The sequence below is a fragment of the Sinocyclocheilus grahami genome, unplaced genomic scaffold (genome assembly GCF_001515645.1).
Source record: "Sinocyclocheilus grahami isolate Dianchi unplaced genomic scaffold, SAMN03320097.WGS_v1.1 scaffold970.1, whole genome shotgun sequence".
Lineage (NCBI taxonomy): Eukaryota > Metazoa > Chordata > Actinopteri > Cypriniformes > Cyprinidae > Sinocyclocheilus > Sinocyclocheilus grahami.
Window position 1 is genome coordinate 225276 of NW_015506149.1, and position 26359 is coordinate 251634.

The following is a 26359-nucleotide window of genomic DNA, read 5'->3' on the forward strand; positions in this document are numbered from 1 at the left end:
AACATTGACCAAATCAAACCAAATAGCCAGTAAAACCTGAAAACACCTACATTGTAACAATCAGCCAGCAGTCCCCCCATAAGGAAATGGCTTAAATCACATACTAAATAATGAATGAATAATAATATAAATCTCAAATGCACTAAGGTTTCTGTGAGGGTTGGGTTTAGGATTATCATTAGCACAATCTGGAAACCACAATCAAAAGGAAAACTAATTTTGTGTGTGTGTGTGTGTGTGTGTGTGTACCTGTTTTTCTATTCTGGTGGGGACTTAAACCTGAATACACACAGACTCACGGGGACTCGTGTCACGGTGGGGACCTAAATTGAGGTCCCCACGGGTAAACAAGCTAATAAATCACACAGAATTAAGTTTTTTGAAAATCTAAAAATGCAGAAAGTTTCCTGTGAGGGGTAGGTTTAGGGGTAGGGCAATAGAATATACGGTCTGTACAGTATAAAAACCATTACGCCTGTGGAGAGTCCCCACAAGGATAGCAAACCAGACAGTGTGTGTGTGTGTGTGTGTGTGTGTGTGTGTGGAGAGGACATCTAACCTCAGGTTGCTCCAAGGGGATTTTCAATATAATGAGTCCGTCTCTATTGATAAAAGCATCTGCTAAATGACGGCTTTTTACTTTATTACTCAACGTCATGATAGTAAACATTGTATGTTAAAACAAATACAGATAACATGCTAAATGAATTTTTTTTTGACTCACATATGTAAACTAGGGGTATTAAAAAACCTCCCTTTCACTACATAAAAATAGCACAGTAAATATGAGAAGGGTTAGATTACAATTACAAATATCTTAACTGAGGAGTATCAGTTTTAAATATACTTTATATGAAAAATATAGCATGCGTTTTAAGGTTAAATAAAATGTTGTACTATTAACCTAAATCAAACTCCTATATTTTTATATTAATGAAAATGTACAGCTTCTCTAACCAAGGGTGATTTTATGTCACTGGCTTTGAAAGCATGAGTTTTTCCCATGTCTGCCTGCAGTGGGTCACTTGGTTACACAATGGTCACTGGGGACGGTAAAGTCCCCAGGCAGATATGATTGTTGGTCAGTGATATATCTGCCAAGCACATCTCTGTTTTTTCTTTCATGTCTCACATTCAAATGTGTAGCTCATCCCACATCTGCTGGAAATGCCACCGAAGACAATAAACCTGCATGCAAAACAACCTGCAGCAAGAGTAGCAGGTCATACAGGTTTATCCAGATCAGCAGTGCTGCACAACACATCCAAACATATTACTTTGTCCTGTAAGGACTTTTAGGAGGCAATCCCAGTTTCTTGTGAATTAGCATTTAAAAAAAGAAAAGCAACTGTTATTAAATTTAAGGAAAGCTGTTTTTAAATGTTCTTATTTTATTTTAAATGTTGTTTTTTATTTCCAAATATATAAATACGAAAAAAAAACAATTATAATAAGTAAATGACAAAATAATAAAATATTACATCTCGACAAAGTACATCGTATTCTTTAACTAAACAAAGAAAAGGACAGCAAAAGTTTACTGTCTTAACTAAGAGCTTTGAACTTGATAATAAATAGCCTAAATGACACAAAATAAAAAATAAAAAATAGCCTATTTCGACAAAATAGATAGCATTCTTTAGCTAAACAAATGAAAACGGCCGCAAACTGAAGATGAAATAGCTTGGATATATATCTCGATATCTAGTAGTAGGCCTATTTACCTTTTTTTTTTTTTACATTTATTTATTATTATTTAGATTTTTTTATTAACAAGATCAAAATACATGTATATGACAATACATGATATAAACAATAAACATTATACATGACATAAACAATTTCACACTAGAGGGGCTGTATACAAATACAAATTTATCTAAAAATATTAAAGCGTTTACAAACTTTCACCTTTTTAATTGCTTTTTGTTTCATAGAAAATCGTATAGGATCAATATAATGCTCCATTTCCTTCCTAAAAGAACAAAAACAAGGTTTTTTGCGTGAGAACGTACATTTGTGAATATGAAATTTTGCATGTAAAAAAATAAGATTTATCATGTAAACGTGACTGTGCTTTTCTTTGCTGTTCTCCAATATACCAAATAATGTAGGCCTATTTACCTCTGTTGTACCTGTTCAGGAGCCGCGACGTCACGCAGGGGGCGTGGCCTGCTCAACCTGTGCGCGCTGATGTTCGAGGGACTCGAGCGGACGCTGAATCACAGCGAAGGAAATGTGAACCAGTGTCACGCGAGAGCGAGTTCTTCCACCGGCTTTGAACCCGGGAAAGCGTGTGTCGATGATTCTTACAGCGGTTTGCAACTTCTGCGATCCACACGGAGCCTGAAGCACTTAAAGATGATGCCCAACTTCTTCCCGGTGCGGAAATTCAAGCGTAACGGCAGATATATTGTGTTTGGCGCGGTGCTGATGGTCGCGTTACTGGCGGCTTATCTGGAGTTCATGGCCATGAACGAGTGGAGCAGCCCTGGTGAGTGACATCTGATGCACTGTCGCTTCATTACTGCTAATGTTAACAAGTCAAATTATGGTGATGCTTTACATTAAGGGTCAATTTATTAACCTAAGCTAGTAGACTATGTATCAGCAAAACAACATTAAATGTTCTAAAATCTTGACCTAAAGTTTTTGCATGTTTACGTTTTTCTGATGTCGGTTAATGGTCACATTACACGCAGGTAAACAAATAAAATATTGAATCTTTTTGAAATGTTTAACAAATTTTGGACAACTTGTTCTAGGTTGTTAATGTTACAACAATAATTTTTCAACTTGAAATGAACTGATTTGAATGTATACAATTTGAACAATGTATTAATATTAATTAATTAATTAAATTATATTAAATGCTGTAAAAGTATTGTTCGTGATTCCCAATGCATTAAATACCGTTAATGAATTTAACCTAATTGAAGATTATCAATATTACATTATTCATTCCATTCCATTGTCTTATTCTATTTCATTCTAGCAGTTTCATACATTCCACAAACTTCACTAAATTAATTGTTTACTGGTAATTAAACCAATTTCTAAGATTCCAGTTTTACACGCTAACTGTTTCTTATAATATTCCATTCTACTACCAAAATACATTCTATTTTTTGTACATATATCCATTCTGTTTTCTAATTAGAGTTTTCATTGGACTTTCTTGTAATTACATTCTACATAAATTCCATTTCTAACTGCATTTCAGATTTTACTCACTACGTTCCACATCTATAATGTTTATTTGCAGTCCATACTAATTACATTCCAGTTTATTGGATATTCTGTTGTATCAAGAGTTTGAATGGGCAATTAGTATTCTTCTATGAAAGGCAGGGAGGGAGGAGCTGGAGTTTGGAGTTTACTGTAAGTTTGCTCTTAAAGGGTCGCATCAAAGCGAAAATCGCATCAAATTCCCCTTTAAAGGAATAGTTCACTCAAAAATGACAAACTTCCTGAAAATGTACTCACCCTCAGGCCATCCCAGATGTAGATGAGTTTGTTTTTTATCGGAACAGATTTGAAAACATTTAGCATTACATCACTTGCTCGCCAATGGATCCTCTGCAGTGAATGGGTGCCGTCAGAATGAGAGTCCAAACAGTTGATAAAAACATCACAATAATCCACACCACTCCAGTACATCAGTTAACGTCTTGTGAAGTGAAAAGCTGTATGTTTGTAATAATTTGGGTTAAACTAAAACTATTAGTTTAAGAAGACTTTGTCATGGTGAATTGCTTTCATTATTATTACACACACAATGCAATATGATGTACAATACATTATGCAAACAGTACAGGACAATGCAATTTAATGCAATGACAGAATACATTGTGTTGCTGTGAACACAGATACGGTCAGTGTGCATGCAGACACAAGAACATCAGGCTGGTTGTTTCTGTCCTGCCAGTCTAGTTTCTTTACCCCAGCTAAAAATCAGGTTGTTTCCTTCCCATTCCCAGAGTGACTCACGATGGCTCCTCTGCTTTTCTTTTATCTGCTGGCTCAGGGACCTTAAAAATGATAGCAGTTTTAATCATGTTTTCTCATTGGCCCTGAATTGCAAAGGTTGCACAAAGAGAAGCTTATGTGATGGAGGAAACATGAGAGATGTCAGGTGAGCTCGGACCTGCAGAAGGGGTTTGTCATCTTGTTTGAGGTCAGTATCAGGTCAGAGGAGAAGCACCAATGTCACAGCACCTGGACATCAGCCTGCTAAAATTACATTTGAATAGTAAACTCACACTGCCCATGTGAGCGCAATCAGATTAAGAACAAAAGCTGTCCGGTTGAGCTTTGAGGAGGAAGCTTGAGTGTCTTGAAGTTCCTTGTTCCTCCTGTATTTTCGAAAGAAATCCAGAGGGAAATGTTTGACCTGCACATGGCATTGACACGCTCTTGTGAGTCCGTTGGCCATGAATTCACATGCATGCCATTCCTCTGTGAACCTGCATATATTTTGCATTCTGATTTACACAGTACTTTTTTTTTATCCTGGGTTAATGTTATTTGAATATTTATGAGGTTAATAACATCAACTGGACATGCACAATGCACAATATGAATAAACACAAACCTTTCCTTCTATTAAATGTCATCACGTAAGTCTATTGCTTAAACTGTTAACACATTAAGTTTTTTTCTCCAACTCTGAAAGTTAATTGTGAATTTTAATCTCACAATTCTGACTGTTCTACTTGCAGTTCTAAATGTATATCTCATAATTTTGACTTTTTTCTAAGAATTGTAAGAAAAAAGTCAGAATAGTTTGTTTTGAGTGTTGAAAGCAAGCTACTGCATTCAGCTTTCATTTTCAAGGGCTGTGGTTAGTCATCCGTGTGGCCTAACCTAAATTTTGTCTGGGTGTGTTGGTTTAATCCCACTGGGGTGTTAGTGTGAAGTGACGAACCCTTGTGACTGACCCTTGACCCTTGGTTTTTTTTGCACCAGCCCTGGATTTTTAGATAATGCTGAAATTTCCTTGTTATTTTTTGTGGAGGATCATCTAAGAGCAGGTGCATGAAGCAGAAATGGAACGAGACTACAGTAATGCATGCCTCTCTCGCACTCTCTCCCATACTGGGCATGGGGGCTTCTACTTTCTTTTAAACAAACTCAACATTCCTCCAGGGGATACCAGAGACCTCTCGGGAGGACAGTAAAAGAAAGGATTTGGAAAATGGAGAAAGGCAGAGAAGGAAGTGTTGGTTGCTCACTAAAAACTCACTTTGAGCATGCACATGATATACTGAAAACTTCAGGGACTCTTCTTTAAAACGCATTTGTTCTCACTCAAACACTAAGGAAAGTTCACACACCGCCCAGTGTGCAAATACACCTGAAGACACAGACCATAACAGCTGGCCACCCCGGCCCTCCCTGCAGTATGTGTTTAGTGGTGCTGGGGGTCAGGTGACCCTTTCTTCTGTAAGGTGCGGCGTCATTTCCTGTACTTCTTGTTGCTATAGCACCGATGTGCAAGGTTAAGTACACTTGGACTTCTCTGCACACACACACAAGGGAGTGTATGTGTTTTCTTCACCTTCTGATGAGTCTATACATTTGCTGTAAATGTTTGCAGAGACCTAATGTGCAAATTAACTATAACGTTTTTTTATGTGTGTTTTGTGTGCATGCATCTTCTATTTGACAAGCTCGCAACATACACTTTGCCCCTCTTGAGCAGGATGTTTGTCAAAAGAAACTCTTGTTCTTCATAACTGGAAACCTTAGTGAAACTTGAACAACTGGTTTTTGCTCTTTTGCTGGTTTTTGAAAATGTGCATTCAAGACACATACACGGTTGTACAAATGATGAAACGTGAGTCTCTTTTTATTGTATTCGCAATCTGTGCTGTGTGTGTTCTTACAAAACGTCCCCTTGGGATGTCCTCAAGGTATAATGGATCATAAATAATGTTTTTTTTATTCTTAAAACTGTTCGTATATAGTCATTAGAATTAGCTTTTATGTTAGTGATGCACTAAATTTTTCATTGAGTTTTCATTTGACAGAAAACCTAAGTTGTACTTATGTTCACTCATGTTTATTTCATGCTTTAACTAGTACTAAATAGGAAGATATGATTGGTTCACACATACCGCTTGACCTGAGAAGGCCACAGCAATCTGTCATGCCACATTATAGAGCATCAAAACAACATTTATTGTCAGTAGTTAGTTTGCGATAAAATTGACATGATTTTGAAACCTGAAACTTTTTTTTTCATGTTAAAAGTAACAGCATAAAGCTTATTGTGATTTGAGAAACACTAAGTAAACGTCACTTTTTCAGTCAACGATTTCAGCCCTCCAAAACTATTTGAATTTTTGGTTGCTAAAATTTAGGAACATCATAAACAATAGGTGTTTATAATACTTGTATGGTACACTCAGTACATGTGTTTAGCCATACATAGTAAACAAAATTGTCCTTAGAAGCTTTGTAAATCTGCCAAAACTGCTGCAGTGATAAAACACATTGATCAATAAGAATGATTTCCATTTAGAACTAGGATTAGTGTTAGTCTGTAGTAATCATAATTGACTTTATTATAAACAATGTAAGTGTGCTATGTCCTAGGCATGTAATGTACATGGACAGATTGCTCGTATGAAATATCAGCACCAGGAAATAGTTATGTTCTGTTTTTTATGGAGTTAAATAATGATCAAGGAAGCATGTTTGAGACACAGAATTTTTTTTTTTTTTTTTTTTTTTTTTTTTTTTTTTTTTTTTAGGTCATTCCAGTATTCCATGCATGCTTAAAATGTACATACAGTAGAAAATAAAATGTCAACACATCTATGATGCTCAAAAATGTTATCTAGGTAGTTGCTGAGTAGATTTTGCAACAAGCAAAATAAAAAATGCTGCTGGAAAGCAGATGCATGAACAACAATTCTGTGTGTTTTATGTGTGTGTCATAGGCTCACATCTCTGAAGATCACATCTCTGACGATAAACATGATAAAGACATCTGGACACCAAAAAACACTCAACAGACATGGAGGGTGGAGGTAATAATACGGCCACAATGATGGAAACATACATGGATGGTATTATCATAGTGTCCAAAAATATGGTATTAGCATGGTACATGTTTAATAAACATAGTATTTCCTTGGTATGTGCTCAAAAAACCAGCACCATGGTATTTTTGGTACTTTACATACAGTAGAAAATAAAATGTCAACACATCTATGATGCTCAAAAATGTTATCTAGGTAGTTGCGGAGTAGATTTTGCAACAAGCTAAATCTAAAATGCTGCTGGAAAGCAGATGCATGAACAACAATTCTGTGTGTTTTATGTGTGTGTCATAGGCTCACATCTCTGACGATAAACATGATAAAGACATCTGGACACCAAAAAACACTCAACAGACATGGAGGGTGGAGGTAATAATACGGCCACAATGATGGAAACATACATGGATGGTATTATCATAGTGTCCAAAAATATGGTATTAGCATGGTACATGTTTAATAAACATAGTATTTCCTTGGTATGTGCTCAAAAAACCAGCACCATGGTATTTTTGGTACTTTGTAATAGTTTGTAATATTTCTGTCACTCAGAGCGCTGTATGCATGATCTGTTGATGTGCACATGCTGTAAAGATGATGGTATTAATCCACATGAGTATGTCGCCCAAGGCTCTTTCTGTGTATCTTCAGCAAGAGTTTTACCGTCTTGTTAAATTTAGCAAGACTCTGTGTGTTTCTGGTGTCACTGTATGAGCTGTACTTTTTTGTTCATTCTATATGTTTGTTGGTGATTTAAAAGAATATTTGGGCTACCAAATTATTTATGCACTATGGATAACATGAAGTTAGTGATTACTACAGAAAATAACTTTGGATTATTGACTTATAACAAACAAACAGTAATGTGCTTACAATGGAAGTCTATGGGGAAAGATACTCCAGTTATATGTAAATGAACGTAAATAGTACATTTAGACAGTAGCACATACAGACAATCACACTGTTTTACAATATTTTTTTATGTTTATTCCAGTGTTGTGTCTTACCCCATAGACTTCCATAGTAAGTGCATCAATGTTAACATGGTTTTTCCTTGTTTTTGCAGTCTGATGGATAAAATATCTTTTAATAATATAGACTATTAGAAAGTGAAAAAATTGTGTGTGTGTTGTATGTTTGCCGCAGTATAAAGGAATGGCGAATCTTCACATCTTTGAGGACTGGTGTGGCACGTCTATATCTCAACTACAGAAGAATCTACATTATCCACTATATCCTCATGTAGGTGTTATATCTGTATAGATGTCATATCTGTACCCAACTGTTTTAAATATTGATAATAATAATAATAAATGTTTCTTGAGCAGACAATCAGCATATTAGATTGATTTCTGAAGGATCATGTGACACTGAAGACTGGAGTAATGATGCTGAAAATTCAGCTTTGATCGTAGGAATAAATTACATTTTAAAATATATTCAAATAGAAAGCAGTTATTTTAAATAGTAAAAATATTTCACAATATTACTGCTTTTGCTGTATTTTGGATCAAATAAATGCAGGCTTGGTGAGCAGATATGAGCATATATACTGTGTGTGTGTATATATATATATATATATATATATATATATATTTAGTATATATATACTGTGTGTGTATATATATATATATACAGTATATAATTTCAGCTTTATTTCAGTTAACAAAGATTGTTCACTGAAATAACACCATTAACAACATACTTTACTTTTAATATTACATTTGTTTGCATTGTATTTGATATGTTTTTATCTCTGTAGACTCGTACAACTGTGAAGAAACTTGCCGTGTCGCCCAGCTGGACCAATTATGGACTCAGGATATTTGGATACATACATCCTTATACCGATGGTTTGTCTGTCTCTCTTTCACACACACACACATATTCAGATTGTGTGCCATTGTCCCACTGTTATTCCTTCCCTTTGTTTGGCAGGTGACTTTCTTTTTGCAGTGGCGTCTGATGATAACAGTGAGTTCTGGCTCAGTGAAGATGAGAATCCTGACAATCTGAAGCTCCGCGCTTACGTCGGAAAGGTTGGAGAGACGAGTGTCAACTTTATGATTACTTTTATGCAGATGCGTGAAATGCACGCACTGAATTTTGTGTGATTCCTCCATTTTTAGACAGGCAGAGAATGGACTGCACCAGGGGAATATGGGAAATATGCCAGTCAGATATCAGATCTCATTCCGTAAGTGGATGCTGTGTTTGTGTTTCATAATGCTTCAGGGAAGTGCTCACACATCTGTCCATGTTATGACCACATACCTCAATGATGAAAAACTATTTTTAGATTCAGTATGTGTAGTTTCACAAGCTGCTGCTTGTGTCCTGATGATCATGGCACACAGTGGGAAGTCATCAAATTCTTCTGTTATAACATGATTTGTAATAGTGCAGGTGTGTGTAACAACCGTTGATCAAGATTACACTTCAGTAACATACTTCAAATCAAACATCAAAAATGAATTATGTATCTTTAGCTCGAATCACACAAAACAATGCTGATCCAGTAAACAAACACGTGATTTTAAATTGTGGTTTCAGAATCAGAACCATTGCTGTAGTAGACAGTTTGATTAACAAGTCAGGTTGTGATGATATTATTAGTCTGAGATAGTAACAAAACCACTTGATTTGAGACTTTGAATCTCTGAATCTTTTAAAATAGTTTGAAATGATTACAGTATGATAGTAATATAATTATATTATTATATCATCATACTGGATGTGTTTAAAATGGAAGTGTCGATGTATATACGTTTTAGTAATTGTTATGTGTGTGTGTGTCTTTTTAATACTCATAAAAACGTTTTAAGTTTAAATAAATAACTTGACTTAAAGGGATAGTTCACATAAAAACTATCATTTAGCTTCTCACCCTTAAGTTGTTCCAAATATGTATTAGTTTCTTCTTTTGAGCACAAAAAAAGATATTTTGAAGAATGTGTGTAACAGTTGACGGTAGCCATTGACTTCCATATCTTTTTCTTTTTTTTTCTTTTTTGGGTGAACTATCCCTTTAACAGGGAAAAAAATTGTATGTAATTTTTTTAATGTAATTATTTATTTGTTAAATTTAACATTATTTTAGAATAATATAGTATATCATATATATAAATGTATCAATATTTGATGTTTCATGAATAGTTAATTTATTTCCATTTTGTTTTCAACTCATTTCTTTTTCCTAATTGTCCTAATTTTTTTTTCTGCTGTGTCTTGTCTGTGGTAAAGCATAATGAGAAACAACTTGTGAAGTCACTATAAAGAAAAAAAAATATTATTTCAAATACCTAAAAAAAATTGTTTTAATTGTTCAATTTATTAATAAAGTAAATAGGGTCCATTTCATGTTTACAGTATCTTTTAATGTAAAACTGTTGAGTTGCATTAGAAGCTTTACATATAAAAGTTTCAAAGATATATTTGTGTTCATGCAACATTAGTAAAATTTCACTTTTTTATTGTTTTGCAGTCTGCAAAAGAACAATAAATATTTCTTTGAGCTCATCCACAAACAAAACGATCAAGGAACAGATCACGTGGAGGTTGCGGTGAGTGTGTTTACTGAGGGTGTCTGTGTGTGATTGGTGTAAACTGTTATGACACTCTCTGTCTTTACTTACAGTGGCAACTCAAACAGATCAGGAGTGGATTTTCAATCATCGATTCCAAGTTCATCTCCCTCTACACCAGTGAGTGTGTGTGTGTTATTTTGGGATGTGGTTGCAGAAATGTCAGGGTAGTGTTAGGACGCCTGGAATAGCAGCTCCTGTCCACACACACACCCTAAAACAGAGCTAATGATGGGGTAGTCGCCACTGCACAAAGTGTGTGTGTGTTATCATCTCATTGCTTCACCTGAAGTGTGTCAATACAGGCTTTTGCATTAATTTCTGTGTAAATGTATGCTTATGTAGTTCTAGTGAGAAACTGTGTTTTTGTCTTCAGACTGCAAGTTTGTCAATGTGTTTGCATTAGTTATTGCTAACTAAAACTAAAATTATTAAGAATCATTTTCGTTAATTTAAAAACAGCTGAAGTTAAATAAAATACAAATATTATATGAAAAACTTGATATTTCCTTGGCAGTTAACTCAAATAAAATAAGTTTGTTAAAGTATTAAAATGATTTAAACTGAGATAAATATAAATTAAAGCTAAATAGAAATGTATTTAAAAAATAACAATATAAATAATAAAATGAAATACAAAATTAAACTAAAACTGAAAATATAAAAAATAAAACCTATTAATAAATATTTAGAAGAATATAAAAAAATAGTATTAATAGTATCATGTTTTAAAAAATTGTATGATTTAGCTTTTTTTTTAAAAACCGTATGCAGTGTGTATTGTTTCAAACAGTATTATCACTGTTTGCAACATTTCATGATGCCATGTGACAGTGTAGCATACTGCTGTTTGAAAAGGTTTACATATAACATTTAACATACTTTTAAAGTGTTTACTCATCTCAGAAATGTTACAATTTTAATCAAGTCTAAAAAAAATTGCAACTCTTAGCAGTTTGAACAGTCTCCAATACTAATTAGTATGATAGTGTGCTTTCAAACTGATGACCTACTTGACCTACCAGCTCTGCTGTACCAGGCCTTATTTTGTATGTGTGTGTGTGTGTGTGTGTGTGTGTGTGTGTGTGTGTGTGCACGCAGATGAGTCCTCGCTGAAGACAGTAGATGTGAATCACATTCCTCAGACCTTTGCCAGTCATGTGACTCCGCCCCAGAGGTCGTCTGAGACTCCGCCCCATGGAGTAGACATGCTGAGAGCAGATCCACGTGACTCATTTCATCAGGGTGAGAAATTCAGACACAAACTCACATTCACTCAACACCCTTTTCATAGTCATCATAAACATAATAAACCAACAATGCAGACATGCTGAGCTATTAAACATCAGAAAACCCTCAGGGCATTCCAATCCCACATGCTGACATTTTTCAGTGGAAGTAAAAGTAAAGATTTGAAAGAATATTTTCACAGCTCTTTCCATATAACAGTGTTTCCTGTTGCCCATGTCTGTCAAAATGGTCCAAAATTGACAATGTGTGTATAATATAACTACACAGAATATACATATACAGGTTTGAAACATGAGAGTGAGTGAATATAGAATTTTTAAATTAAGCGGACCTGGCAGATGATGAGTGCTCTATTATAATAAATAATAAATCATTGTCATCTGCACTTTGTTATTATTTCCCTCACTTTATAATATTTTTGTTTCTTGTCTGTAGTTTATTGCTAGATTTGTGATTGTATTGACTTTCAGACAAAATCTACAACAGATCTTCAAGTTGCATGTGTACAAGCACTGCTAAAAACATTAGAATATATGCAGACAGGACATGAATTCAGTGCCACCTTGTGGCAGAAGAGACATTGTTACAGTGGTTCTTAGCTTTTTTGACTTAAAGACCCTTTGCCCAAAATTGTATTTTAAGGTCATCCCCCCAACCAATATTATATATAATATTTTTTATTATTTCTGCTGTAATTATGACAAAGCTGCTTGTTTTCAAACTACTTTTTATTAACAGAAACTGGAAACCTTACAATTAATTAAATTAAATTAACCACAATCCATTTTGTAATTTCACAAGATTTAAGAATTGTATGTTCTTCAATAAAAACAGTAGTTACTGAGATATATATATATGAAATTTTAATTTTGGTTTGGAGCTTGAACACATTAAATAATACTATTTATTTAAAAATAATGCTAGTTATTTAAAAATAATAATTGATTAATTTCAAGAAACTGCATTAGATGCTTCAGTTTATAGCATTAATACAAATACGTATTAATATATTTAATTGTTATGATTGTTAATAATAAATCTTAATAATAATAGTAATGAAGTGTTATAATGTTGTCCTTGTTTGTGTGTATTTGTATGTGTAGTTCCATTATTGGACAGGGCGCGTTTGCAGGGAGTTTTGCCTGAATGTATTTATAACCCCAGCTACATCATAAAGGGATATCCTCTAATACGCTACCAGGGCCTGCAGTTTGTAAGTGTACACAGTTAGAAAACTAATAAAAAACTGAAGTGAATGTTGTTGTGCCTATGCGTTTGTGATCTTGATCCATCTAATCTGATGCAGGTGTACCTGACGTACGTGTATCCTAATGACTACACACGGCTCACACACATGGAGAGCGATAACAAATGTTTCTACCGTGGGAATCCATACTACCTGGAAAGGTAGACACACAAATACTGTACACCACCGTTCATATGCTTGGGGTTGGTGTGGCTTTTTAATGCTTTTGAAAAAAGTCTCTTATGCTCGCCAAGGCTGGATTTATTTGATTAACAGTAACAGAACAGTAATATTGTGAAATATTATTACAATTAAGGGAGCTGTTTTCTTTTTGAATGTATTTTGAGATATAATTTATTCCTGTGATGCAAAGCTGAATGTCCAACAGCCATTACTCCAGTCTTTAGTCACATGATCCTTCAGTAATATTTATAATATGCTGTTTTATTTGAACATCATTTGAAATAGAAATGTTTTGTAAAATTATAAATGTTTACTGTCACTTTTGATCAATTTAATGCATCCTTGCTGAATCAAAGTATTAATTTCTTTAAATAAAATCTTACTGACCCCAAATTTTTGAACGGTCGTGTACAGTCTGTAGATTAGCAACATCACACCCACTAATCTATCTCTCTTTGGGGCACCTTGTGTACTATGATCTCAAATCAAATCATTTCATTTTAGATACGGCTTCTCAAACTACATTCAACTGGATTTGCGTGAAAATGAGGAGATAGTCATCAAATACAAAGGTACAGTAAACAATGAGTGCTTTTAAAATGGACAACATTTAAACAACATTCACAATGCATTTAACTTCCTTAATGCAACAGAAATATTTTGCAGGAAATAATGATCAGGGCTTAATTTGATGAAATTTTGAAAACAATTATTATTAAAAATGTATAATGATGAATTGTGTGCAATAAGATTAAAGATTAGATTACAATAAGTCAATTTATTAAAACATGGTCAATTTTGTTATCTTCAACTCCAACAGCTTGATGGTTCAGAACTTAAATCACTCTGAAAGGAAGTGTTTATTCATTCATTCCCCATTTCAAAACACTTAATGCCTGTCTTTGTCTTCCTGTAGGAGATGGCATGCAAGGAAGAGCCATGAACCTGGGCAGAGATGAAGATGAGGGCTTTCAGAAAGCTGGAAAGTATGAGGAGAAGCAGCAAATGAAAACTATGGAGAAGAACAAGGTTCTCCCGGATTTTGATGATTATTCAATGAAGAGAGACCGTAAACTGTTTTCTGTTCAGAAACATGGCAGAATCAGAAAAAAGAGGGAAGAATGGGAACTAGACAACAGATTTCAACAGATGGACCAAGACAACCAACCTAAGGAAATCCAAAAACCGCCTGAAGAACCACAGAACCACAAAGAGGAACCACAGCAGCAACCAAGAAAGAAGAAGAAAAGGAGACGTCCTGAACAAATCCAGCGGGACCAACACTACCTCCAAAACCCACCTTCTGAGGTGAAGAACTATGACCAGGGAAAAGAAAAACACTCACAGAATAACGTCATGGAGAACATACCTGACCAGCAGAATCCAGGACCAGCTCAAAGAGAAGCTCACTTGAGGTCAGAGGTGAAACATCAAGTGGACCAATCGCTTAATAAGGATGGAAAAATTGAGCTCCACCAACATAAAGCCAAATACCGCAACAGTAGTGATGGAAATCCAAATCTTGTTGCAGTTGGAGACAGAAATATTCCCGTGGAGAACATACGAGAAGAAGCCAATGAATTGAAGCAAAGATCAGTGACCAACCCTACCATGTTGGTTGAGGACCAGAGGGAACGTCATGACCTTGTGAATCGGATGGGTAAGCGAAAAGTCTATCTAGGAGAACATGTGGACAAGGCACCCAAGAACTCATTAGATGAGGTGAAAGTAAAGAAGGCAAAGCTGAAGAACACTGCAGATGAACTGCCATCCTTGAATGGGAATGAAGTCAAAGCTGAACCGATGAAGAGGCTCAAACACCCAAAACATAAAGCAGATGAAGCCGTGCATGGTTTGCAGGACAACCCCGAAAAGGCTGTAGTAGATGACAACAATATTCCCATCAAGCACAAAGATGTGGCTCATCATCTCCAAATTACCCAACATCCACACCAAAACTCATTGTATAACGAGACCAATGAGCGTAAGGCGTTGGTCATCGCGGCTCCATCTAACAAAGAATATAACAACCGCTGGGGTCACGTGAATGACAGCAGAAAGGAAAAGGAGATTCAGGATAATGTGATACAGATAGAAGAGGTTGAAGATGGAGGAGGTGAAGAAGACTCTTGGGTGAATCAGGGTTTCTCGGAGGAAGAAGACTATGACCTCCTCAACAGGGCTGTGTTTGACGTGGAAGTCAAGTGGTCTCAGACGTTCCAGGCCAAACCCCTAGATCTGCATGCCTTGCGCTCCGACTGGATCGATCTGAAGTGTAATGTGTCTGGAAACCTGCTGCTTGAGGAATCAGAAGCGTTGTCTGTAGTGGAAGCTTTCATGAAGAAACTAAACAGGAAATTTCCAAGGTAGGCCAACTGTTATAATGAATCAAATCAACAATTTATTCACTCTATGAGCTGCATTTGGAATGGAATAATACCATACTGAATAATACAGTTTATACAGCATACTGGGTGTGATTTTTATTGAAAATATATTAACCTGCATCAAAAGGGTAATTTTTTAAATAATACTATTATTTTATTCCATACTTTTATTTTATTTCATTTCAAATAAATGCTGTTCTTTCATAAAAGAATCCTGAAAAATAAACATTGCGGTTTCCACAAAAATATTAAGCAGCTCAGCTGTTTTTAACATTGAGAATGGTAAGAAATATTTTTGAGCAGCAAACCGGCATATTAGAAGTATTTCTGAAGTGATGATGCTGAAAATTCACCTTTGCATCACAGGAATAATTTACATTTCAAAATATATTACAATAGAAAATTAGTATTTGAAATTGTCATATGTCATAATATTACTGTTTAACTGTATCAGATTTCCAAAAATGTTGCGACCCAAAATTTTGAACTGTAGTGTGTGCTATTTTATTTTATTACTTCCTAAATATACCATTTTAAATGGTATGCAGTATGTCTCTGATCATTTTGCATGCTGATCAAAAGTATTAGTTCAGATAGTATTTTCAGATTCGCCGTCATAATGGAAATTAGTCATGCAGTATGCTCTAGTTCTATAATATTGAATAAATACAGAAAATCAGTGCACAGTAAAAATGGTATGTACTGTATAGTATGGTATTATGCCATTCTGAACATTTTAATTCATCTCTGACATTAACTGGTATGTGTGTGTAGGCAGTTCTCTCTAGAGCGTATTGTGAACATTGAGAAGAAGCCTGATTATAATCGTGGCAGTAGATATCTATTGGAACTGGACTTGCAGGAGGCTTCAGGACGCCACCTGCGCCTGGTTCAGTACATCTATGTGAAAAGAACTGAAGATCGGGGTTTTCACAAAAAGCAAAATGCTCAGGACGCAGAACTTAAACTTTGCAATCCGTATAGCTTCTACTGGAACCCGACTGCTACTGTCCACTTCATCGTCCCAGGTAGCACTCTCATATAGAGTTTTATTCAAGATGCTTTCTTACAAACCCTGGTGAAGAAAATGACTTGTGCACGTTTCTGAGTAGACTGCATGAAACCTCTTCATAAGGCACTGTGTGTGTGTGTGTGTGTGTTTGTATGAACCAGTGAAGAACCAGGCCCATTGGGTGCAGAAGTTTATTTCAGACATGGAGGAGATGTACCGCACCACTGGAGATCAGAACTTCAACGTCATCATTACTGACTATGAAAGCACTGATATGAACATAGAACAAGCACTACAGAACTCTTATTTACCCAGGTACATTTACAGGTTTATAAATACACACTTAGTAGAGTGATCCTTCATGAGTTAGAGTTCATGATCATATGGCACATTGTCATCTCATGCTTCTTTAGCTATCATATTTCTTTCTTAAAGGGGTCATATGATGCGATTTCAAGTTTTCCTTTCTCTTTGGAGTGTTGCAAGCTGTTCGTAGCATAAACCTATTTCATTACACCAAATACACAAAATAATGTTCTTTTTGGCAACATCATATGACCCCTTTAACCTGTGGTAAAGTCAGTTTACTACAGCTTTGTAAAACGAGACCCCACTTTGAGTTCCTTTCTATTGTGTATCCCATTTCAGGTATCAGTACCTCAGGTTAAGTGGAAACTTTGAGAGATCAGCAGGACTGCAGGCAGGAATAGACCTCATTTCTGTAAGTTTAAGACAAACGCATGCACCGTGCTTACACAAAAAAATACTTGTTAAAAACATGGCAGGATCTTCAGTGAAATAGAAGGCAGAACTAATGCAAGATGATGGATGTCATTCAGTTGCAGCTTACAGTATAAAGGTCTGTCTCTTTCTCAGGATGATCACAGCATTGTGTTTCTTTGTGACCTGCACATTCATTTCCCTCCTGGCTTCATCGACACTGTGAGAAAACACTGTGTGGAGAGACACATGGCCTTTGCTCCGATAGTCATGAGACTGAACTGTGGCGCTACACCCCTAGAGCCTGATGGTACAGTCTTGCAAACACAAGATAACCTGATAGCACCATCATATACAACATAGAATTAGATTACTGTATATCAACACGTACACTATTGTTCAAAAGTTTGGGGTTCATAAGATTTTTTTTTTAATGTTTTTGAAAGAAAGCTGAATTTTCAGCAGTCATTACTGCAGTCTTCAGTGTCACATGATCTTTCAGAAATCATTCTATTGGTGATTTAGTGCTCAAAAAACATTTCTTATTGTTATCAATGTTGAAAACAGTTGTGTTGGTAATGTGCAGGTTACTGGGAGGTCAATGGCTTTGGTCTTCTGGGTATTTATAAATCAGACCTGGACTCCATTGGGGGCATGAACACCAAAGAATTCACTGACCGCTGGGGTGGAGAGGACTGGGAACTACTGGACAGGTCAGTCATGAGACAATACACTAATATCATAAAAAATTAATCATTTATTAGCTTGATCTCAAAGTCAGTATCCTTTTCTTTAAACTGTACATTATGATGTTGTGATGCCTATACTCACTGGCAGCATTTAAAATGATTGGTTTTTAGATTTTATCAAATGAAAACTGAATATATAATAGATTTTTTTATAGTATAAACTTATACTAAAATAGTAAAAAATATTTTATTTATTTATTTCTATGCACTTTTTTATTTTGAATCACTTTTATGTAAAAACATTTGAATTACCATAATTTACAGTATAAAATGTTCTATATAAATAAACTGGCCTTGTCTAGGATATTAACCCTTGTGTGTCAATTTAAAAAAGTTACTCTGTGGTCCTTAGAGGACCAAAATGTCCATGCCAAAAAATTGTCATGAAAATTGTAAGCTTACATTTGTTCTCATTATAATGAAGACCCTTGGTTGATTATTGCTGAAGTAAAAAAAAAATAAAAGTTAGAGGTTTTAGTTTATGAAAATGATTTATGAGCTAACTTTTTTTTAAATATATATTTAAAAAAAACATGTTGAACTAAAAACATTGTTAGAAAATCAAATCCATAAATCTAAACAAGTTGTGTTCCAAATTTGAGGTTGATATGTCAAAAAAATGAGCTTTTAGTAAGATTTTGTTTGGGCGCAGTACCGAAGTTTTTCCGTTACATTGCCAGCAAAGCTCTGCTGGTATACACTGGTGGAATTTGTGATTTGCAGTACAGTATAATTGTTCTCTCTCTCTCTCAAGCATTACAGTAGTACACATAGACACACACAATTTTTTAGTACACACATGCAAACCACACACTGACATCCATACCCACACACTCAAGCAATTTATCCAATTGGCTCTAAAATACAGCAAAAACAGAAAGAACAAAAAAGTGAGAGTTTGCTTTATAGGCCAAACCTGAGAAAATGGCACCATTTAGTAAATTTTTTTTTTTTTAATTTACATTTTGAAGCTTTGTCAACAGAATGAAAGCCTGATAACAAAGATTGCATTGTTCTATAGTTAAATGGCCCTGGGACCAAAAATTGCAATTTTAATGGGTTCAGTGGGGACATTTTTGTATAGCTAATGTAATATAGATTTGGTGAAATATTAAAGGGGTCATTTGATGTTGCTAAAAAGAACATTATTTTGTGTATTTGGTGTAATGAAATGTGTTTATGTGGTTTAAGGTTAAAAAAACACATTATTTTCCACATATTGTACATTATTGTTTCTCCTCTATGCCCCGGCTTTCTGAAACGCGTCGATTTTTACAAAGCTCATTGGTCTGAAAAGCGAGGTGTGCTCTGATTGGACAGCTATCCAGTACGTTGTGATTGGCCGAATTCCTCAAGCGTGTGCTATGCCCCTTACCATACTGTAACGACGAGACGAGAAGAAACCAATAAAACCCATTATAAACGAGGCACTTGTTGCATCCAGTGGGGACATAATTACTGATTATAATGACTTGTACTGTCTTTTTACGTGTTGCGTTGCATCGTTACCACACACAGTGACGTAGACATGTGGGGGCGTGTTTAAACGAGGCTTTTTAGGAGGGCGTGGACCAGTCTTAACTTTTATAAAGAATATCTCTTTGGGTTTTAAGAATAAGACTTTAGTCTTTGCAACTTTAGGGATCTTATCTATTCACGAACAGCTTGTAACACTCCAAAGAGAAAGGAAAACTTGAAATCGCATCATATGACCCCTTTAAAATTCTAATAAAAATACACCCTTGTGCCAAAATTTATGCTGTTGGCATTAACACAGACAAAATTACAAAACTGAAAAAGACAGAAATGTCCATAAGGACACACAAGGGTTAATATTGGCTATTTATAGGTTATTGCCTGTAATGTGAAAATAATTCAGCTGTTCGTAAGGGCCAGAACTGTAATATCCCTAATGCTAAACAAACATTATTTGGTGTGTGTGTGAAGTGCTTTCTGTTTTCTGTGGTCTCAAGGATCATTCAGGGTGGGCTGGAGGTGGAACGACTCTATCTGAGGAACTTCTTCCATCACTTTCACTCAAAGCGTGGAATGTGGAACCGCCAGATGCTGCGCAACACGTAAGCATGTCAACAGTCTCGCCGCTGCTGATCAGCGGTTACCATGGCACTTTAAACCTCAGGACATTCCAGATGTGTTCCAGATCACATCTGACTGAAGGTGAATGTGAGGTGATCGTTTAATGGAAACACAGAGACTCAGGACAAAGATGTCTGTGATGTTTGGGTTGAAGATGAGTTGTGTAACACTGTTGCATCCAGACCTCTACAGATCATTTCCAAAGTTGGACTGTTTCTCCAAAGCTAGCTATGCTATCAAGAGTAAAAAAAAAAAACTTTAAAGGAACTGATACAAGTTATTGATGGCTTCAGCATCTCTTTGGTGTTGTTGTCACTTCCAGGTCAATAAAATGCCTTCAGTCGTGTCTGGCTGAGTATTCTATTCTAACAGACAGAAATGTGAAGTTCAATGAGATGTATATACTGAGAAAATGTGTATTTATTCAGGTAGGTAAGTGTCTTGGGTGAGGGTTGACTTTGCTCATTGTTACATATGTTTTATGCTGTGTGACCTCTTAGGGACTGAAAGCCAAAACCAAAGAGATGTGCAATATTCACAGAGCGTGTTGGTCTAAGAAAGTCAATTCATTCAGGTTAGAAATGCTGTTGTGTTTTCAAGTCAATCTCACAAAGCCTGTCAAGAACACGTCTTGGTCATATATCATCCTCAAAATACAAAAGAAATTACATTTTGTTAAAAGAATAATTTTTCAGTAATTTTCATAAATATTAAGCACATTGTACACCAAATTCTCATTACTGTAATGCAGACAAATTAAATTCAAAGTATGTATGTATGTGTCATGGTAGCATTGGCCTTTTATGCTGATTTAAAAATAAAAAATGTCTTCATATTATTGTTACTGTAATGCAATACATGAAAATTATTTGCATTAGATGTGCTTAATTGTCATAGATCATAGTACCTTCATTCAAGGCTTAATTATCATTATGCAAAATGAAATGTATTTTGAAGGAGGGTATGAAATGACCCAGCCATGTTTTCTGTGATATTTGTCATTTTGTAGTGCTAAAGGTGTTAAAGCTGAAAATGCTCTTTTTGTACAAATGAAAGGGACTTTCCAGCGTTTTTTTAGCTTCATGATACATTCCAGTGAGTAAACCTGTTGATTTAGACTGATTCAACCCTGTACAGTATTACTTAAAACAATCCTAATGTTCATCAAACACACAATCATTTTCAGTTCTTTTCCATAGGGTTCTTATTTGGTTTGTTATGAGTTTGTACTCTGATGAATTACATGCCAAATTTTCCCACTGAAAACTGAGATAAGACATGCTCGCTCAAAAGTGCCTTCTGCTGTATGTAATTGAGAAGTAATCAGATCTACTGTACGCTCTTGTTTTGTGTAGGGATTTGGCGTTTTTTTTACTTCTTTTATTTTTTTTGTAAAAACGAATCAGACATTCACATAGTGTGTTACTTACAAATCAAGTTATTTATTTTTCCACATTTTGTATGTGGCAAAATGGAAATGAACTTTAACTCATTTGTGCAGATCACCAACAACCTTAAAATAAAATGTTTCTTCAGATTTCTTCAGCGTGTTTTATTTGTTATATAATCAATATCAGCATCACCTGTTTTTGAGCATTAATAAAATATATTAATTAGCATTACGTACTGTACTTCTTTCCGGCCAATATACACTTTTTGATGATGATTATTCTCTTTATTTTCTGTCTGTTGGCATGTTAGCGTCATCATTCTTGTGTTCCATCACTCCATTGTTACGTAGGTTAATCCCTGTCTGTTGTGCCAGACTCCAGAAATAGCTGCGTGTAAATGTGCACCGTTGCTGTAATAAATAACTAAACCAAAACCTCGAAAAACATTTCTCATTACCGCAGGAGGATTCTCAGTACTGCAAATGTAAATGATTTGTTTAAAGTGAAAACAGGTAAATTTCTTTTGGGAAAATGAAATGCTTTCAATGCTTGAACTGCTTTGAAACGGCATTCAATTTTCCACCGGTTCTGTGTTTTTCGACTCTGGAAGCCCCCTACAGTTAAACAAGTGGAATTCACTGTCGTAATTACAGTAGATCGCTGTACACGTGTGTTTTAATAACGTCTAAACCTACCCCTTACAATAATGCAAAAACAGTAATTGTTGTACAGTCTGACAAAAATTACGATTGATGTGAGCATGCCCAGTAGTTTTAGCTGAATCCCTTCAAGCACAACCATTTGCATTTGTTGTTGCTGTAAAGCAATCGGCCCTTGTCGCGGAATTCATTTCAAATAATCCCACTACCAGAGAAAACGTTTGGAAAGAAACAAAAGCCATTCGCCTTATTAGAACTCAGTGTACCATCAGAATGATTTTAAAACTGATAATTCAAGGTAAAAAAAAAACTTGCATGAAAAAAAGCATGCATTTGCTTTAAAGTAAACAAATATTGTCACTCACCCGTTGTCTCCATGTAACGTTACAGCAGTTATAAATTGTGGAGAATGTTTAAAATAGTTTTAAAAGGAAAGCTCACCACTTTAAATCAGACACTGCATTTAACATATATAGTGTTTTCAAACTGTATAATGACAAAATAAAAACTCCACCAAAATGTAACGTACATCTAAATACAGCACCTAATTCCAGAGCATCTACAAAGTTAAATGAGGGCCCTCCATCTGTTGGTATGAGCTTGTGAAGGGTTAAAATAAGACCAGGAGACTCTGGCTTCCCTCTGAGCATGCTTAAATTCTACAAATGCCTTTTAATTTTATATGGACGGCTATATTTAGCGAAGGCTCGCATCTGTGCATTTATTTGGAGTTGTGTATGCGTGCATCCTCAGGTCTACCGTCAGCTGAGCTCACCACATTGTCAGTGTAAAGTACAAAGATAGAAACACTCATTATCTAACTCAATTGTTTAAACTTTGACATGTTTAGAGGAGGGCTGAAGTCTATTATCAGTGTTGTTTGTGCATTCAGAATGGAATATTAGTGTATTTCTAACTGCATAGCATTGAATAGATGCAGCCAACATTAAAAGAAAAGTGTGAAACTATGTATAATGCATCAGTTAACAAATTCATATTTTTATTCATAAAGGATGCATTAAATTGATCAGAAGTGACTGAGAAGACATTTGTAATGTTACAGAAAATTCAATTTCAAATAAATGCTGCTCTTTTGAACTTTATAATGAATTCTGAAAAAAAGTGTCATGGTTTCCACAAATATTAAGCAGCATAAGTGTTTTGATAAGAATAGTAAGAAATGTTTCTTGAGCGGCAAATCAGCATATTAGAATGATTTCTGAAGGAACGTGTGAATAAATTACTAAATTAAATTCAAGCCTAATATTTATTTAATTCGAATTTAATTTCTAATATTCTAATAGAAAACAGTTATTTGAAATTGTAGTAATATTTCACAATATTACTGTTTTTACTAGTAAATGCAGGCGTGGTGAGCAAGACTTCCTTCAAAAATATTAAACTAAATTCTTACAGACCCCAAACTTGTGAACAATCTATTTGTCATCTCAAATTTTTTGAGACAAAAAAAAAAAAACTGTTATTTTGCATTTTTAATCATTATTGATGATAATAATGTATTAGCCCAGGGGTGCCCAAACTCAATCCTGGAGGGCCAGCGTCCTGCAGAGTTTAAATCCATCTTGCCTCAACACATCTGCTACAAAGTTTCTAGTATGTCTAGTAAGAGCTTGATTAGCTGGTTCAGGTGTGTCTGATTGGGGTCGGAGCAAAACTCTGCAGGACACCGGCCCTCCAGGACAGAGTTTAGGCACCCCTGCATTAGCCTATATGTAAAAAATGTCTCAACCCTTTGCACATGCAGTCTAATCATTAAAAATGTGTCAAGAAAAAGGTATTGCTGAATATTTGCATACTGTCCATAATACACACTTTGTACTGCAGAAATATTAAGAGTACTATGGAAGTTTCATCATGCTGTTTTGAGGTGATAAACTATTCTTTCTCCACCATTGTTCATACAGTGTGCCTGCCAAACCAGGCTGCATTACACGTCAATAACTCGTCTCTTTCTGTTATTTTGCATTTTTAATCATTATTGATGATAATAATGTATTAGCCCAGGGGTGCCCAAACTCAATCCTGGAGGGCCAGCGTCCTGCAGAGTTTAAATCCATCTTGCCTCAACACATCTGCTACAAAGTTTCTAGTATGTCTAGTAAGAGCTTGATTAGCTGGTTCAGGTGTGTCTGATTGGGGTCGGAGCAAAACTCTGCAGGACACCGGCCCTCCAGGACAGAGTTTAGGCACCCCTGCATTAGCCTATATGTAAAAAATGTCTCAACCCTTTGCACATGCAGTCTAATCATTAAAAATGTGTCAAGAAAAAGGTATTGCTGAATATTTGCATACTGTCCATAATACACACTTTGTACTGCAGAAATATTAAGAGTACTATGGAAGTTTCATCATGCTGTTTTGAGGTGATAAACTATTCTTTCTCCACCATTGTTCATACAGTGTGCCTGCCAAACCAGGCTGCATTACACGTCAATAACTCGTCTCTTTTGTCCCCCTCAGACAGGTGTTGACCAAAAAAATCACTGCCGGACACACTGACTTCTCTCGTCCTTGAGCACAAACACACAGTCAGTCACACAGTGTGAATAATCTGAATAAGTCAGTTGTTAACGTGACCTCACCACCCTGATATGTAAGAGGAGCCCAAACTGTCATTCACACAAGGTTGTGAAATTCTCTCCATCCAGTATGTGTTAAATATATCATGACAGCCTACTGTTATAATAAATCACACAATTTTAGCACAATCAAAATTTTATTAACCTTAAATGGGCAAATAGCAAGTAACATTAAACATTTCCATATTCATATATATAGGCCTAGTTAGAAGCTTTCTTTTGATTTGTATTTGTAATAATGCATATTGTTTATTTTTTACTGGTGACTGGTTTCAGGTAATTTTCTTCACACGCATACATATACACAGTTATACACACTCTTATATACACTCCTATTACTGTCCTCCTCCAGCAGCATCAAACATCTTCTTCCTGCCCTCCATACCAGACATGGCCTCAACATTCTTACGCCAGTCGCCCACCTCCGACGACATAACCTGACAAAACAGAAATCAAGTGTGCAGTTACTGATAATTGAAAAACTGTAAATAGGTTTCCTGTATTCTCTTGAATCTCTAAAAACCTATCAAGGATGATTTATAGCAAATGGGCGTATTTGGCCCAATTCTCCATAATGTAATGCAAAAGTTATATTATAATGATAATCACCTTTAAGAATAACAGGAATTAAAGAAAAAGTGAAATATCTAAAAAGGATGCGTTCGATTTAAGAGGGAAAATGAGTTTAACTGTCATGAAAGTAATGTCACAATGCATAGAATTGCGAGGAAATAAGACTTGTGAGATAATAAGAGTCGCAATTACTTTATTTAAAAAAAAATTTGATTCCATGGTGGAATCAAGCTTCCATAGTAATGTGACTTCACATTTCAGTGAGATAAACACATTGCATGCAGGTGTACCTTCTCTTGTTTAATGTCTTCTTTCTTCACAGATTTGAGGTTGGCTCTGAGATCCATGGAGCCCTTGTGTTTGGACCCCAGCAGCGCTCTCATCATCTCATCCGCAGACACACGCACCTTCCTCAGGGCAGGTTTCTTAAACTTCCCTCCTAAATCTTGCACCTTCAGCTTCAGCTCTTGGATCTTTTACAGACACAGACACTGTTAATTACAGAAACTGTCATCTGTTAATAGTGCACGTTTAGGAAAGGTACATTACTCACATCTTTGTTGTTTTTATTCACTTTGGCCTCAAAGTCGTATCTCTCCTCATCCACTACGTCGATTTTGGCATTGAGTTGCCGACACAGTTTCTGGACACATACAAAATTATAATTACAAAATGACTAGTATTACTATTTAACATGTTTTTTTTAATGATTTGTGGTTTCATGATTTAAGTCAGCAAATCACTAAAATAACACAAATGGAATGTTGACTACACTCTAAAAAATGCTGGGTTAAATATAACTCAGCGCTGGGTTAAAAAGGGACAAACCCAGCTATTGGGTTGTTTTGAACCCAACCGCTG

At 35.4% G+C, this 26359-nt stretch overlaps 2 protein-coding genes across 2 annotated transcripts in view; one reads left to right on the top strand and one right to left on the bottom strand.

Annotated features, from left to right (window-relative positions):
- The first annotated feature begins 1036 nt into the window (after nucleotides 1–1036).
- On the top strand, nucleotides 1037–20987 carry LOC107564911 (beta-1,4-N-acetylgalactosaminyltransferase 3-like). The gene is made up of 22 exons (XM_016250081.1): nucleotides 1037–1052; nucleotides 2144–2494; nucleotides 5018–5064; nucleotides 6948–7037; nucleotides 7344–7418; nucleotides 8193–8288; nucleotides 8809–8899; nucleotides 8985–9085; nucleotides 9176–9243; nucleotides 10531–10609; nucleotides 10684–10750; nucleotides 11732–11875; nucleotides 12985–13094; nucleotides 13188–13288; nucleotides 13815–13882; nucleotides 14227–15676; nucleotides 16472–16725; nucleotides 16871–17024; nucleotides 17358–17430; nucleotides 17586–17739; nucleotides 18016–18142; nucleotides 20152–20987. Exons 1-22 carry the CDS (start codon nucleotides 1037–1039, stop codon nucleotides 20258–20260), a joined length of 3825 nt encoding a protein of 1274 aa, XP_016105567.1. The 3' UTR covers nucleotides 20261–20987.
- A 4051-nt stretch (nucleotides 20988–25038) lies between these two features.
- The window catches only part of tnni1c (troponin I, skeletal, slow c), a 2676-nt gene continuing 1355 nt past the window's right edge, over nucleotides 25039–26359 (bottom strand). Inside the window, exons 7-9 of the mRNA XM_016250087.1 lie at nucleotides 26052–26141; nucleotides 25789–25971; nucleotides 25039–25362 (exon numbers count right to left, since the gene is read on the bottom strand). Of these exons, the coding sequence (XP_016105573.1) occupies nucleotides 25261–25362; nucleotides 25789–25971; nucleotides 26052–26141 (375 nt within the window). The 3' untranslated portion in view covers nucleotides 25039–25260. The remainder of the gene's footprint in view (nucleotides 25363–25788; nucleotides 25972–26051; nucleotides 26142–26359) is intronic.